This window comes from Mobula birostris, chromosome 5 (assembly GCF_030028105.1).
Source record: "Mobula birostris isolate sMobBir1 chromosome 5, sMobBir1.hap1, whole genome shotgun sequence".
Classification (NCBI taxonomy): domain Eukaryota; kingdom Metazoa; phylum Chordata; class Chondrichthyes; order Myliobatiformes; family Myliobatidae; genus Mobula; species Mobula birostris.
The window spans coordinates 177,762,648-177,778,324 of NC_092374.1; the positions used below are offsets into that span (position 1 = coordinate 177,762,648).

The following is a 15,677-nucleotide window of genomic DNA, read 5'->3' on the forward strand; positions in this document are numbered from 1 at the left end:
ACGCTGTTTTTCTGGCAAATGATCCAAGCCACGAAGATTCAATGTGAATGGGAGCACCTGGAAACAGGGGTGAATTTCTCAAGAAGTGCTGAGATTATTATAAGGTGGGTAAAGAAATAACCGATTTAGTCTTGTAATAGACACATCGAAGATTGGGACAATCCAGTTAAATGCGATGAGCCAATTGCAGACATGTCAGATTCATCGCGAACAGGTTTAGAAAAGAAAGGTGCACGGCACCTATCTTTTAATTTATTGCAACATATAAAACACCAATAACGAAATAATGCTTTCAGGTGTTGAATAACAAAGAGGAAGAAGGTCCAAAACGTGTAAGATCTGTTTCCACGAAGAATCCTCTTCAATTCATGGTCTGTGCTACGACGAAAAGCGCAGACTGGCGGCAACTTGTGAAGCATTTATGCGAACGACAACGTCATATTCGTCCTCCGGTTCAAGCTCCACTGCCACGTCCGTGGCATCGGATCAGCAACAAACAAGATTTAAGCAAGTAAGCGTGTTCTTCACCTCCTGCCTGAACTTGCTCTGGGTCATTCCATAGATCCACGTGTTTGCGCAGGAGCTGAAGAGCATCAGTAAGACCCCTACCTCATTGGCGATGAAAGAGGGGCTTGTGAGATCCTTGTCCGAGAAATTGACTGTGACTCGAGTGCAGATGAAGGTTACAGTTTGCGTTGTCCACATCAGTATGTAAGTACCGGACACGGTGAAGAGTAAGATGATGGACTTACGCCGACTCTCCATCTCACTGTCATTTCCATCATGTCCCTTCAGGCGCCGTCGAACCCTACTGAACACTACAATGTTCCGGACCGTCAGCCCGTTCAGGACTACGATCAGTACGAATGGAATTAAGGACAGAGAGCTGCTACAAATCCAGGAGTAAACCACCCACCAAATGTAGGTGAAATACGCGACTATAGGCTGACACCCATAGTTCACGTTATCCATAACGTAGCGTGGCTCGTACATGAAGTGAAAAGGGATGTATTTTAAGCAGCTCAGCACGCATAACAACACAACAACCACGACGGCCGTCCTCTCCGTATAATATCTGAGTCTCAGTTTCGGACAGGAAATGCTGACAAAGCGGTCAAAGGTAAAAGAAACGGTTAACCAGACGGAATAATCCAACGTAACGATTCGCAGGTAAATATCAGATGGACACACTGTGCTGCGGGTCAGGAAGGAATGAGGGTGATAGCACGTGTAGATCTTTTGCAGTAACACGTGGAGTATGAGAACGAACAGGTCGGAGATCGTCATCGCCATCATGTAACGCGTCATTCCTCCAGTCAGACCACACTTTCCCCGGTACAGAATCGTTGCGGTGAGCAGACCTACTGTTCAATACAGAAAGACACAGGAAATTAATGTGTAGACAGAAGTACCATATACATTAAGGCTGGATATTCTGTTGGCAGTGATGGAGACATACCACATTATTTAGACAGATAATGATTAAATAGAATTCAAAGAGCTCAGCCCCTCCATCACACTGGCCTACCGGTTCTATTAGCAGAGTCGTGCTCAGTTCAACGGATTATATAAGGATTTCATACTTGGAAATATGAATTTATGATTCAAATTGTTCTTTCTGTAACATTAAAGATAATTCTGTTCCCTACAAAAACGTGACTGGTACGTCCTGGAAAAACGCATCAAGCAAGGCAGCATCCATGCAATGTTTTCATGTTTCAGGATCATTAGTTTCCAACAAAGTTGATGATGAACTTCAAAGACTCCATAAGCGATCCTAGTCCTGAAACAACTTCCATATATAGCGTTTGATTGTGTTTTGGAATATGTTTCAGTTATCACAATTAGAGCATTAGTAAGAAATATTTCGTATTGATTCAATTCAAAAACGATCGTGCAATGTTCTAAGTGTCCATTAATCTTATCGGTTCAGGGTAAGATTCCCTCTAACTCCCACAGCTGGCCCCATCATTTTCGTGTTCTTCAGTCTCGTATGGCAGCTACCACCTCCCTGATCATCCCGTCCCCACCTCTGCAACGAATATATGCCTGATACATAGTAGTTTTCTCTCTGTTATTGAAAAATCCCTCTTTATCTTTAACTATCTCCATCATTTCCCCCGACGCTGCTGATATCAGATCCCCATTCTTTCAATATAGTATCGCCATTATCAAACTAATTTAATTACATTAATATTCATTACTCATTTCACAATGACCAATATTAATTCCTCCTTTTCAATGCTTTTTAAAATTCCATTTAATTCCACCTATAGTTACCCAAACTTCGGCATCTATGTAAATTACCTTCAAATTTGTTTCCTGTCAGTTTAGTTGTGTATTGTCACGTTCCCGTAATGGATTTTGAATATTCTTGCATTATTAATTGCAATTCACGTTGCTGCTAGAAGAAAGAGAAAGAAATCACCATCGCAAAGAATTGTTGGAACTGATCAAAAAGACATTAGTCTAATTAAGACTTACCGGGGATACCAAACGCCGCCAGAATCGGATAAATCATTTCATTGACATACAGAATTGGAGCACGTCCCATGCTTGAAAAGCCGCAGTACTGACAACAAACTGTCAGTCCGAGTGGAGTTTGAGCAAGCAGCCCGACTCGGATCACATTAATACCCATGCCTATCCTCCTGTGGGTTCATATTAGTCACGGTGTTTTTAAAAACAATTTTTAGTACTGCAAAGTGAAGTGGTTACACCTATTTCTCCACGGAATACTCGTGGCAAAAATATGAAAAGTTGTAGTTCCGTTGCTGCATCTGAATCCGAGCTGCAGTTTTCTGGGCTTCATAATGCCAGCGAGTGGTTTCACAGACACAGCGGTCGACATAGATGAACTTTATGAATTTAACACAGGGAAATCTGAAATAGAATCTTTTAATCACATTTGCATGAACAGATAGGGGATTGCGACATTTCGCAGTGATTTGTTTAAATGCTGTTTCGATTTCAAAGGCGAATTTTTAACGTCAACTCAATGGGGTAAACTGTGCACTACTAGTGATGGGCGCGGGGTTGCTCAATTCTATGTCATCTTTCGGTGATATCTCTCAAGTATTCAGCTGAGCAATAACTTCTGTATAGTCGCTTTACTACACTTATATCCCGCGTATATTTGTTCAAAAAAGCAAAATTTAAGAACTGTGATATTGGAGCAACAGAGAAAAAAAGTCAAAAATAGTCAACAGATCAGGTGGCGTCTCTGAAAATGATGAGATTTTAAGTGTATAACGGTCCATTCGATAGAATAGAAAGTACAAGTACTGGATTTTCAATTACAGATAACGTGGAACAACGTAAAACGTGTGAGGATTTGGAGATGAAATAAATCTGAATGATACACGCGGTGTGGTGTCAGTGAAGAGAATGCTGCAAGGCACTGTTCAGCTCAGATGCATAATCGTTTGATCGATCACTGAGGAAGTCGAAGCTCTGCAGAGGGTATTTTTGATGCAAGAGTTCAGGACATTAAGTGTTTTTTAAAAATATCCTACAGGCATTTAAAATGTTGGTTCCATTTATAGTAGAATCGAAGATATTTTAAATATCATATCAATGTTCTTTGTTGGTTAATTAGTTAAAGTTGACGAAAGTAAAAGTATCGCTGAGCGCCCCTTGCAATAAAAAAAGGCATGTCACTTAGCACGACAAGCAAAATGCTGTCTCCGGACACTCCCGGGCAATTTATCCGGCGCTTTACATGTTGCACATTTAGATGGACCAAAGTGACCTGCTTCCAAACTTTTTCACCTGCCACCACTGATATGTTATAGTCATAGTCATATTTTATTGAGCCCGGGGGAAACTGGTTTTCCCCATAAATAATAAATAAATAGTTGCACCATAAATAATAAATAGTAATAGAACCATAAATAGTTAAATAGTAATATGTAAATTATGCCAGTAAATTATGAAATAACTCCAGGACCAGCCTATCGGCTCAAGGTGACTGACCCTCCAAGGGAGGAGTTGTAAAGTTTGATGGCCACAGGCAGGAATGACTTCCTATGATGCTCTGTGCTGCATCTCGGTGGACTGAGTCTCTGGCTGAATGTACTCCTGTGCCCACCCAGTACATTATGTATTGGATGGGAGGCATTGACCAAGATGGGATGCAACTTAGACAGCATCCTCTTTTCAGACACCACCGTCAGAGAGTCTAGTTCCATCCCAACAACATCACAGGCCTTACGAATGAGTTTGTTGATTCTGTTGGTGTCTGCTACACTCAGCCTGCTGCCCCAGCACACAACAGCAAACATAATAGCACTGGCCACCACAGACTCATAGAACTTTCTCAGCATCATTCGGCAGATGTTAAAGGACCTCAGTCCCTCAGGAAATAGAGTCGGTTCCGACCCTTCCTGTAGACAGCCGCAGTGTTTTTTGACCAGTCCAGTTTATTGTCAATTCGTATCCACAGGTATTTGTAATCCTCCACCACGTCCACACTGACCCCCTGGATGGAAACAGGGATCACCGATACCTTAGCTCTCCTCAGGTCTACCACCAGCTCCTTAGCCTTTTTCACATTAAGCAGCAGATAATTCTGCTCACACCATGTTGCACCTGCATTGGATTCTCTGATCAGTAACTCTGGTTTATTTGTTTCTCAACGAAATATTGCCTTCACGATTGTCACTGCTTGAACTCTGACGAAGGACAATCCTACCTCGTCCGTACTTTTCCTGAACTACACTGGTCTGGTATCCGTGCCTATTAGATCAAAGCTTCTTTTCATTAAAAATTTGAAGAGCAAATCCATTTCTCTCGCACAACTTCCCCCATTTCTCACCTGTCCAAGGCTAAGTCAGATTATTTATTACATGAACGCCGTGTCTGCCCCAGAGAAAACATATCAGGATTTGCGGCCTATTACCCATTGCTCAATATGTTTCGATATATGATATCTAAATGATAACTTCTTGTGAGACATAGAGACCATCGGCTAGGTGCAGAAAGATACTTGAAAGGTGTAGAGGCGACAGGGTTATATCGTGTATAATGTTTAAATTCTCAATGTGATTGCGACTCCTTTCGTGGAAAGGGTCTCAATGGGGAAGAATTTGACTGGTATATCCAGAAGCCTTACTTGCTACAATATGGAAATAGTCCAGCCAAGACTAATGATACAAACACTTATGTGTGGAAATGAACATTTGCAGTTGATCAAAATTTTCATTGATGGAACACACAGGTCTCGCAAGACTAACGGATGCCTTAAAAAAATTGAACTGTTGTGTTCAACTCTGGTCGTCTCATTACCGGAAAGAAGTGCAAAATTTAGAGAGGGTACAGACTTGTTTTATCAGGCCACTGCCTATAGATCATGTCTTTTGTGGTAAGGGTCAGCAACCTGTTGCTTTTTTTTGGAGCAAAAAGGGTGAGAGGCAACTGAATAAAGGTGAATAAGATGGTAAGATGCACATATTAGGTAAACAACGTCTTTTACAATTGCAGCAATAGATAATACAAGAGGGCATACTTTTATGACAGTGGTGGAAGGTATACGGTGATTTTAGATTGGCAAAATCGATTAAAGGAAATCGTCGGGCTGAGTGGCTAGGAACTTAAAATTTAGACATAACAACGAAGGTTGAAGCGCCTGTACTCTGCTATCTTGCTCTGTGTTCTATTTTTATATAGAGTGGATATTGCGATTCACTTTTGCACAGCATCTAAACGACGTATATTATTTAATTCAAATACTTAAGTACAAACTAACAGGACAGATGACAAGCAACATTGACAGAAAGTTTCTGAAATGTTTTCATGAGACCGCACCTGATTAGTATGAGTCAGGTAACGGATAATGCTGTATTTTCACAAAGATCTTTTGAAGTCATGCTAAGAGGCATGCTCCCTTCTAAGTAGAGTAGCACGTAGTAACTGAAATGGTCTTACGCGCCTTGCCTTTCTTCCGATGCAGCTGGAATCTTCTTGCATATAAATTTAATATACTTTGAAATTATGTTAGTGTAATGTGGAAATATAGCTAACCCATCAGTTGGTTAAATTATACTTTACACAACGTTTCAATTGAAGCATCTTAGAGCTTCAGCGTATTTACTTTTTCAGAGCTTCAAGTTACAGCTCTATTACAAATTGTAGCAATAAACACAGAGATGGAAATCGGTAACTCATTAGTAATCAACCAGACTTAATCAGACACTCGATAACTTGTCGTTGGGCATTGTTCCACACCATCGGCATTGCGCATGGCCCATATGCACAGCACACCTCTCCTTCACCCCCGAGAAACAGGACGTCCCTTCTATGTAAGTAGACATGATATTAACCATGTTTCCTATAGCTCCTGTACAATTGCACACCAAATTTTTTCGCATCAACACAGAGCAAACCTGAGTTCCAGCCATCGGCCACTCCATCCGCCAACATATCCAAGGTCAGCCATCATAATAAGCACCGTTTGTCATCAGAATTCGCCAAAAGACTCAACTTTCATTTCCTCTCCGATCAGCTTTACAAGGAGACTTAGTTCTTTGTCATTCCGTATTCGGCCCTGCCATCAACAGCATCCATAACGCCATAAACCATACGATAAGGGAGTTGGGTAGGAGGCTCAAAAGCAGGACCTCCAAGGTAGTAGGCCTTGCTGCGTTTGCCACGTAATAACGAGAGCAAGAATCGCATGATCAGAGCTTCGGGTTCCTGGATCATTGGAGCCTCTTTTGAGAGAGGAACCACCTGTACAAAAAGGTCAGGTTACACCTGAAACCAAAGGAGTCTAATATCCAAGCAAGCAGGTTTAATAGAGCTGTTCTGGAGGGTTTAAACTAATTTGGCAGGGAGACGGGAACAGGAGTGATGGGGCCGAGGAAGGTGAAGGCAGCAGTAGATCAAAGATAGCGTGCAACAGAAATGATAGAAATGACAGGCTGGAGAGTAGGCATAGTCACAGCTAGTAGGATGATTTACAAGACAATAGAGGCGTGGTGCAGCAAGAACAGAAAGCACCAAATACTGGACTGAAAATGTTATATCGGAATGCACGCAGCATTAGAAATAAAAAGGACGACCTTAAAATTCAGCTACAGATTGGCAAGTATGACGCTGTGGCCATCTCTGAATCCTGGCTAAAAGATGGCTGTCATAGGGAGTAGAACGTCGAAGAATGTACGGTGTATCGAAAAGATAGCTTTGTAGGCAGTGGGTTGTTGTGTCCCTGTGTGTAAGAAATACTATTAGACCATAAGACCATAAGACAAAGGAGCAGAAGTAGGCCATTCGGCCCATCGAGTCCGCTCCGCCTTTTTATCATGAGCTGATCCATTCTCCTATTTAGTCCCACTCCCCCGCCTTCTCACCATAACTGTTGATTCCCTGGCTACTCAGATACCTATCAATCTCTGCCTTAAATACACCCAATGGCTTGGCCTCCACTGCTGCCCGTGGCAACAAATTCCATAGATTCACCACCCTCTGGCTAAAAAAATTTCTTTGCATCTCTGTTCTGAAAGGGTGCCCTTCAATCCTTTAGTCATGCCCTCTCGTACCAGACTCCCCCATCATGGGAAACAACTTTGCCACATCCACTCTGTCCATACCTTTTAAAATTCGAAATGTTTCTATGAGGTCTCCCCTCATTCTTCTGAACTCCAAGGAATACAGTCCAAGAGCGGACAAGCGTTCCTCATATGTTAACCCTCTTCCTCCCGGAATTATTCTAGTGAATCTTCTCTGTACCCTCTCCAACGTTAGCACATCCTTTCTTAAATAAGATCAAAACTGCCCACAGTATTCCAAGTGAGGTCTCACCATCGCCTTATAGAGCCTCAGCATCACATCCCTGCTCCTATACTCTATTCCTCTAGAAATGAATGCCAACATTGCATTGGCCTTCTTCACTACTGACTCAACCTGGAGGTTAACTTTAACGGTATCCTGTACGAGGACTCCCAAGTCCCGTTGCATCTCAGAACTTTGAATTCTTTCCCTATTTAAATAATAGTCTGAAAGCATTAGAAAGGCTTGACATAAGATCGGGAGGTGTAGAGTCTCGATGTATTACGTTAAGAAAAGACAAGGGTAAAAGGACTCCAAAGGCAGCTCTATACAGACCTCTAAATAGCATCCCAGATGTGGTTTGCAAATTAAAGAATGATATAGAAAAGTCATGTCAGAAGGGCAATGTCATGATAATTGTTGGGGATTTTAACATTAAAGTGAATTGGGAAAACTAGGTCAGTCCTGGACCTTCAAGAGAGAGAACTTGTAGAAAGTCTAACGGATAGCTTTTCAGACATATTGTTGCTGAGCCCACTAAGGGATCGGCTGTGCTGGATTGCGTGTTGTCCAATAATTCGGAGGTGATAAGTGAGCTTAAGGTTAAGAAAGCCTTAGGCAACAGTGATCACAATATGATCGAGTTTACTTTGAAATTTGAGAAGGAGGAACTAAATTCCAATGTGTCGATATTTCCCTGGAGTAAAGGACATTACAATGGCATGAGATGGGATCTGGCCAAGGTTGAATAGAAAGAAACACTAGCAGGAAGCACAGCGCAGCAGCAATGGCAAGAGTTTCTGCGAAAAATGAGGGAAGTGCAAGACAGATATATCCTAAATAAGGAGAAATTTTAGAACGGATGGACACTGCCGTGGCTGACAATTGAAATCAGAGCCAAAGTAAAAGCTGAAGAGAGTGCAGACAAAGAAGGCAACACTAGTAGGAAGATGGAAAATTGCGGAGCTTTTAAAAACTTGCAGAAGGATACTAAGGAGGTCATTTGGAAGGAAAGATGAATTGTGAAAGGAAACTAGCAAGGGACCAATATTAAAGAAGATACTAAAAGCTTTTTGAAATGGTGGTGGCTTCCGTTAGTCTCGCGAGACCATGAATCTGCAACTGGAAAGTCTTGCTTCAGTCTGTGTTAGAGCAGCGTCTGCTTTGGCTGTAGAGTCCTACACGGGAGTGACAGTCTTGGCTGCAGCGAATGCACTTGAGGGCACTGTCCTCCAGTGTTGTCTTGGTCCTGTTTTTCCGATGAGTGCCCTTTTCATCAGCAGCAAGCCTCACTTTTTCTTCTCCTCTTTTTTAGATCTCTGCGTAGTTCTAGCCTCCAGTGAGAGCGATCGCTTGCGATGTCCTCCCACAGCTCGACGTTCATTTTCAGTGACTTCATGTCTCTCTTGCAAACGTCATTCCAACGAAGATGGGGCCACCCTTGTGCTCCCTTGCCGGAGGGCAGTTCCCCGTACAGCAGGTCTTTCGGGATCCTCCCGTCTGACATGCGGTGTACGTAACCCAGCCAGCGGAGACGGCATTGTTGGAGCAGGGTGAAGAGGCTGGGTATCCGGGCGCGGGCCAGGACCTCATTGTTGGTGACTCGATCAGTCCACGTGATATCCATGATGCGTCTCAGGCTGCGAAGGTGGAAAGCGTTGAGACACCGCTCTTGTCTGTAGTAGAGGCTCCAGGTCTATCTGCCGTAAAGCAGTGTGCTGAGAAGGCAGGCCCTGTAGACTGCAACTCTGTTGACAGTCGTCAGTTCTCTGTTCTCCCAGGCTCTCTCTGAGGCTGCCCGTCCGATCCTTCTATTGATCTCGGGGTCTAGGGAGAGGCTGTCCGTGATGGTGGAGCCAAAGTATGTAAACTCGTGAACTACCTCCAGCTCGTAGTTGTTGATGGTAATGGCAGGGGAGTGCACAACGCTTTGGCCCAACACGTTGGTTTTCTTCAGGCTAATGGTCAAGCTGAGGTCCTGGTAGGCTCCTGAGCAGCTGTCTATGAGGCGTTGAAGTAATTCAACTGTAAAAGAGAGTTAGGGGTAGAAATAGGACAAATAGAATATTGCTACGAGATATTGTAATCAGAGACGCAGAGATGGCAAAGGAAATGAATGCGTATTTTTCATCAGTCTTCACAAACGAAAGCATCTGCCGTATACCGGATATTTAGGAGTGTGAGAGAAGTGAAGTATGTGCAGTGAAAATTACGACTGAGAAGGATTTTGAGAAGCTTAATGGTCTAAGTGTGGATAAATCTCCTGGACCTGATGGAACGCACCCTCGGGTTCTGAAGGAAGTTGCTGGGGAGACTGCGAAAGCATTAACAATGATCTTTCAAGAATCAGTAGATTCTGGCATTGTATTGGATGGTTGGAAAGTTGTAAATGCTGCTCCGCTATTTAGAATTTGTGGCAGCAGAAAGAAAACTGTAGACCTGTTAGTCTGACATCAGTGGTTCGGAAGTTGTTGGAATCGACTGTACGGGATGAGGTTTCGGAGTATCTGGAGGCATATGACAATAAAGGCCAAAGCCAGCATGGTTTCCTGAAAGGGAGATCCTAACTGACTAACCCATTGCAATTTTTTTGAGGAACTTACAAGCAGGATAGACGAAAGAGATGTTATAGATGTGGTGTACTTGGATTTTCAGAATTTGACAAGGTGCTGCACGTCAGGTGGTTAGCATGATAAGGTCCCGTGGAATTACTGAATAATTATCGGAATGGATGCAGCATTGGTTGTTCGGCACAAAACAGAGTGGGAATAAATGGATCCTATCCTGGCTGGCTGTCAGTTACCAGTGGAGTTCCACAGAGGTCGGTGATGGGAATGCTGCTTTTTACGATGTATTTCAATCATTTGGAGTACGGGATCAAAGGGTTTGTGGCTGAATTTGACGATGCTACAAAGATAGTTGGAGGAGCGGATAGTGTTCAGGAAACGGAGAGTCTGCAGTGAGACTTAGATAGTTCAGGAGAATGGGCAAAGAAGTGGCAAATGAAATAAAATGTTGGAAGATGTATGACATGTACTCTGGTGGAAGAAATAAACGAGCATGCTATTACTTAGATGGGGAGAGAATTCAAAATGCAGAGATGCAAAGAGACTTGGGACCCCTTGTGCATGGTAAAACGGTTTTCTCCAGGTTGCATCAGTAGATAAGAAGACAAATGTAATGTTGCTATTCATTTCTAGATGTACAGAATATAAGATCAGGGATGTGATGTTGAGGCTCTATAAGGCACACGTGAGACTACACTTAGAATATTGTGTGCAGGTTTGGGCTCATTATTTTAGAAAGGAAATACTGACATTGGAGAGGGCTCAGAGAAGATTCACGAAAATGATTCCAAGAATGAAAGGGTTACCGTTTGAGAAATCTGGCGGCTCTTGGGCTGTATTCCCTGTAGTTCAAAAGAATGAGGTGGGTGGGGAGGATTCTCATAGAAGCATTCAGAATGTTAAAAGGCCTGAACAAATTAGATATGGCAAAGTTATTTCCCATGGTATGGGACTCCAGGACGAGAACCGCTTTTAAGACGAAGAAGAGAATTCAGACAAGCTGAAACCATTCATTTCAACTGTTCATATGCTTTAAAATGGAACTTCAAAGAATCCTGCTGCATGCCGAAAAATGAGTGCTCCAGAAGTTGATGAACGTTAAGTGACTCTCATTTGTATACTGAACTCTGTATACTTACTTACTCAGCAACAGGTTGAAAGGTGAAGGCGGGTGCTGTACGGAGTCAAACTGACCAAAACAGCACCAAGCTGCACACGTAGCTTACATTGATTCAGATGTTCTCTACCCGGGTTGAAAGGATCCCGCCAAGACGATGGGCTCTAAGGCAAAAAACAACTTGCTTGTCGTGATCAGGGATTATAATGCCCGTAATTGCGTTTCCTGAGGGGTAAAACGCAGGTGAATTGGTGGAGGGTCAGGTGGTGTTGAAGGACTTAAACAAATCAAAAGAACGGGCAAGAAATTGGTAAATGAAATACAATGTTCGAAAATGCATGATCATGCACTTTGGTAGTAGAAATAAATTTCCAGACTATTTGCTAAACGTGGAGAAAATCCAAATACCAAAAGAACTTGGAAATCTTTATGCAGAATACGGTAAAATGCGACTTGCAGTTGAGTGCGAGATGAGGAAGGCAGATGTAATGTCGGCATTCATTTCAAGAAGTTTTAAATGCAAGAGCGAGGATGTAATGCTGAGGGTTTATAAGGCACTGATGAGGCCGCACCGTGAGTATTTTCATCAGTTATTGCCTCCTCATCTAAGATAAGGTAGGCTGGCATTGCAGAGACTCTAGAGGCGGTTTATAGGGATGATTCTGGAAACGAACAGGTTTTCATACGAGGAACGATTGATGGCTCTGTGACTCTACTTACTGGAATTTACAAATATGATGAGAATAGGATGTTTCCCATGGCCGGTGAGTCTAATACAAGAGGGCACAGACTCAGGATAGAGGGGCGATCATTTCAGAGTGAAGCGGAGAAATCTTTATTTAGCCAGAGTCTGGTATATTTGTGGTATTTGATACGACAGGCAGCTGTGGAAGCCAGGTCGTTGAGTGTATTTAAGGCAGAGATTGATTAGTTCTTGTTTGGACATGGTATCCAAGGTGAGGGGGAGACGGCCGAGAAATGGTGTTGAGGACAGGAAGAAAAGGATCAGACATGATTAAGTGTCATTGCAGACACGATGGACCCAATGGCCTAATTCTGCTCCGATGTTTTATGGTCCTCTGAATACCTATGAGAATAATGAAGAAATGAGCTAATATAATTGATAGAGTGTCTATGTAACTAGGATAATGCATGGGAAAGGCGAGGAGAAAAGAGAGAAAGACTATCTACTGTAACGTGATCGGCAACAATGAATTATCAATTGAAGCAGGTTTTATAAACAAACATAAACGTTTATTAAACTCTGCTCAACAAATAGCGAAAAGTATTCCGTGATTAACTTCCCATTCCTCACTTGCAGGAACTGTAGGTGATCGCCACTTCCTCATTAATAATTCCTTTTCAAAATAATATCCTAATGGCACCTTCTCAATTTCACTATCTGGAAGAGCTTGGTCGTTTAATTTGATAATATCGGGGTATCTACTCTGATCTGCTATAATATCCTTCCGAGATAAAGATAAATCTTCATGTCAGACTTACTACAATAATCTTGTTCAAACAATGAAGGTAAGAAAGTTTCTGACACATCCTTAAAATTTGAACCCCGAGTTGAACAGTCATGGGTAACAGACCCATCCTGCACATCAATCTTTTTAACCATAGATTGGGTTACAACACAGGAAGAAATTGTGTTAGAATCCATCTTTGTTTTCTCGGAAATGGGCTTTATTGTCAAATGCACTGCAGGAAAAACGTGTCCATCTGCTATGTTATTTCCTAACAACAGAAAAACATCATTCACGGGCAAACTGGGTTGTAGTCCTACTTTAACAGGCCCTGTAATTAACCCTGACCTTAAATTTACTTTATGCCAATGTACCGGCATAAGGGCACTCCCAACTGCTCGTATATAGCTTACCGCACCAATGTCAGACTCATCACTAAACTTTAGAACACTGTCTAATATTTGTGATTGAGAAGCTCCAGTATCTCTGAGTATTTTTATTGACACAGGAGTGGATCCCTCTTGCAAGGATACAAATCCCTCCATTATAAAATGTTCATATGCCCTCTTAACCTGGTCAGACTCTAACGAAACTTCATTTGTATTTATCGAACTCTGTGGATTTACAGGAGTTTCAATCTGCTGCACACAAGCATCCGGGTCTGCTTCCTTCTCTTTGTTTTTCAATCAATAGCAGTTAGCTATTACATGCCCAGGTTTATTACAATAATTACAAATAGGACCAGAATATCTTTCCTTCACGTGACTCCCTTCATTCCTACCTTTCTCACTAATTTCTGATCTAATTTCTGGTTTACCTTGACTCTCTGTGCTATTATTCCTTTTAAAAGTTCTACCTGGAGAATATTTACTCTTATGAATTCAAGCATACTCATCAGCTAATTTAGCAGACTCCTGTAATGTATCAGTGTCCCTCTCATTTAAGTATGCCCTTACTTCAGCAGGATTGTTCCTTTTAAATTCCTCCAGTAAAATCAACTCTTTTAATTTATTATACTCCCCATTCACATTTTTAGAGGAAACCCATCTCTCAAAACGCACAGATTTATCGTAGGTAAATTCCACGTAAGTTTTGTCCACGGATTTCTTCAAATTTCTAAATCTTTCTCTATAAGCTTCTGAACCAGTTCATACCCTTTCCGTATATGCTGCTTCACAATATCATAATCAAGTGCCTGTTCAGCAGTTAAAGCTGTACACACTTGTTGTGCCTTACCTCTAATTATACTTTGTAACATCACTGGCCGTTGATCTTTCGGCCACCCTGAACTCAAAGCATCAATTTCAAAATGTTGGAAATATTTGTCTACTTCTATCTCATTAAACGGAGGAGGCAAAATAACTTCTCGACAAGCAAAAAACTGTTTGATAGAAACAGAGGACTGATTTTCCATCCTTAATTTCTCCACCTCCAACTCAAAATTCCTCTGCTTATTAGCTTCTGTTTCTTTAAATTCCGTTACTTTATTTGCCTCTCTTTCGGCAATTTCCGCTTTAAATTGTTCAAAATTTATCTGTTCAAGATGTAACTGCATTTCCAGTTTACTCATTGGAAACCTCCCTAAGACCTCATCCTCAACCTTTCCCGAAATTTCCCTTGCTCCGCGATTTTCTCTGAATTTCGGGTTTCGTTGTAACCTTCGTATTTACTTTAAGATTCCAACTTTCTAGCAATCTCGGATACATCACTCTTTCTCGCCTTCGCACATAACTCGGGGTCCGGAGATTCCATAAAGTCGTCAATATTCATTGCTGCCGAATATCACCCACAGACCAATCAAACAAAAGAACTGGGTATTTCCCTTTTCCAAATCAAATGATAATTAAACAAGCACTTAAGCTCAAAATCGGAAGATCCCGGGCGAGCTCCCAGTTTATGTCACTTGATCGGAATCAATGAATATAAATTGAGGCATGTTTTATAAACAAACATAAACATTTATTAAACTCTGTTCAACAAATAGGGAAAAGTATTCAAGCGACTAACTTAACCGGAAGTTAACTGCTATACAGAAACTCTCGAACAGCTCTTTAAAGGGTAAATACGAAAACAGTTCTTAAAGTGGTAAATTCGAATGTCCAAGCAATCCACACAGTCAATAAGGATGGACTTCTCTGGAAACAGATTTATTCAAACACGTGACGTTACTGCTGATTCTCCAAAGGATTCATGATGAAGGAAATAATACGTGTTAAAGGAACTGACCTTTTCCTGGCAAGCAGACACTGCAGAACTTCCCTGCTCTTGCAGGAGGTATCTCAGATGCAGGTCGCTATATTGTGAACGAATCCTCAATAAGGTCGATCCTTTATAAAGACGCCGAACGACTCAAACTTTATTCCGATCCTTCAGGTTCCCGTCCTTTAATAAAGTCTTCTCTCTCCAATACTACAGTCAAGGGAAGATTATAGATGCAACACGCAAACCTGGCAGCAATTGGCGAACTGCCAGCACCAATCTTTGCACCTTAAAATAGAAAAGAAAGCTCCGTTTCAAAACGAAACTGCGTCATAACAAATACGCAGCATAACGGTGTAGCTAACGAAGCAAACAACAACTCAACTGAAACCAGACTAAATACTAACTGCGTCACACCAGGGGTCTCTGTTATATACCTGTTATGAACAGGTCATCATGTGACCTCACACTGGCGGGAAAATTACATCATGCGACCTCCACAGGACTATTACATCATGCTCATAAGACAGTCACAAGATACCCACGGGGAATCTAACA

At 41.9% G+C, this 15,677-nt stretch overlaps 1 protein-coding gene across 1 annotated transcript; it reads right to left on the reverse strand.

Annotated features, from left to right (window-relative positions):
- Nucleotides 1-486: 486 nt before the first annotated feature.
- On the reverse strand, nucleotides 487-2,641 carry LOC140198424 (probable G-protein coupled receptor 139). The gene is made up of 2 exons (XM_072259514.1): nucleotides 2,485-2,641; nucleotides 487-1,364 (listed from the first exon to the last, which is right to left on the reverse strand). Exons 1-2 carry the CDS (start codon nucleotides 2,639-2,641, stop codon nucleotides 487-489), a joined length of 1,035 nt encoding a protein of 344 aa, XP_072115615.1.
- Between the last annotated feature and the right edge of the window lie 13,036 nt (nucleotides 2,642-15,677).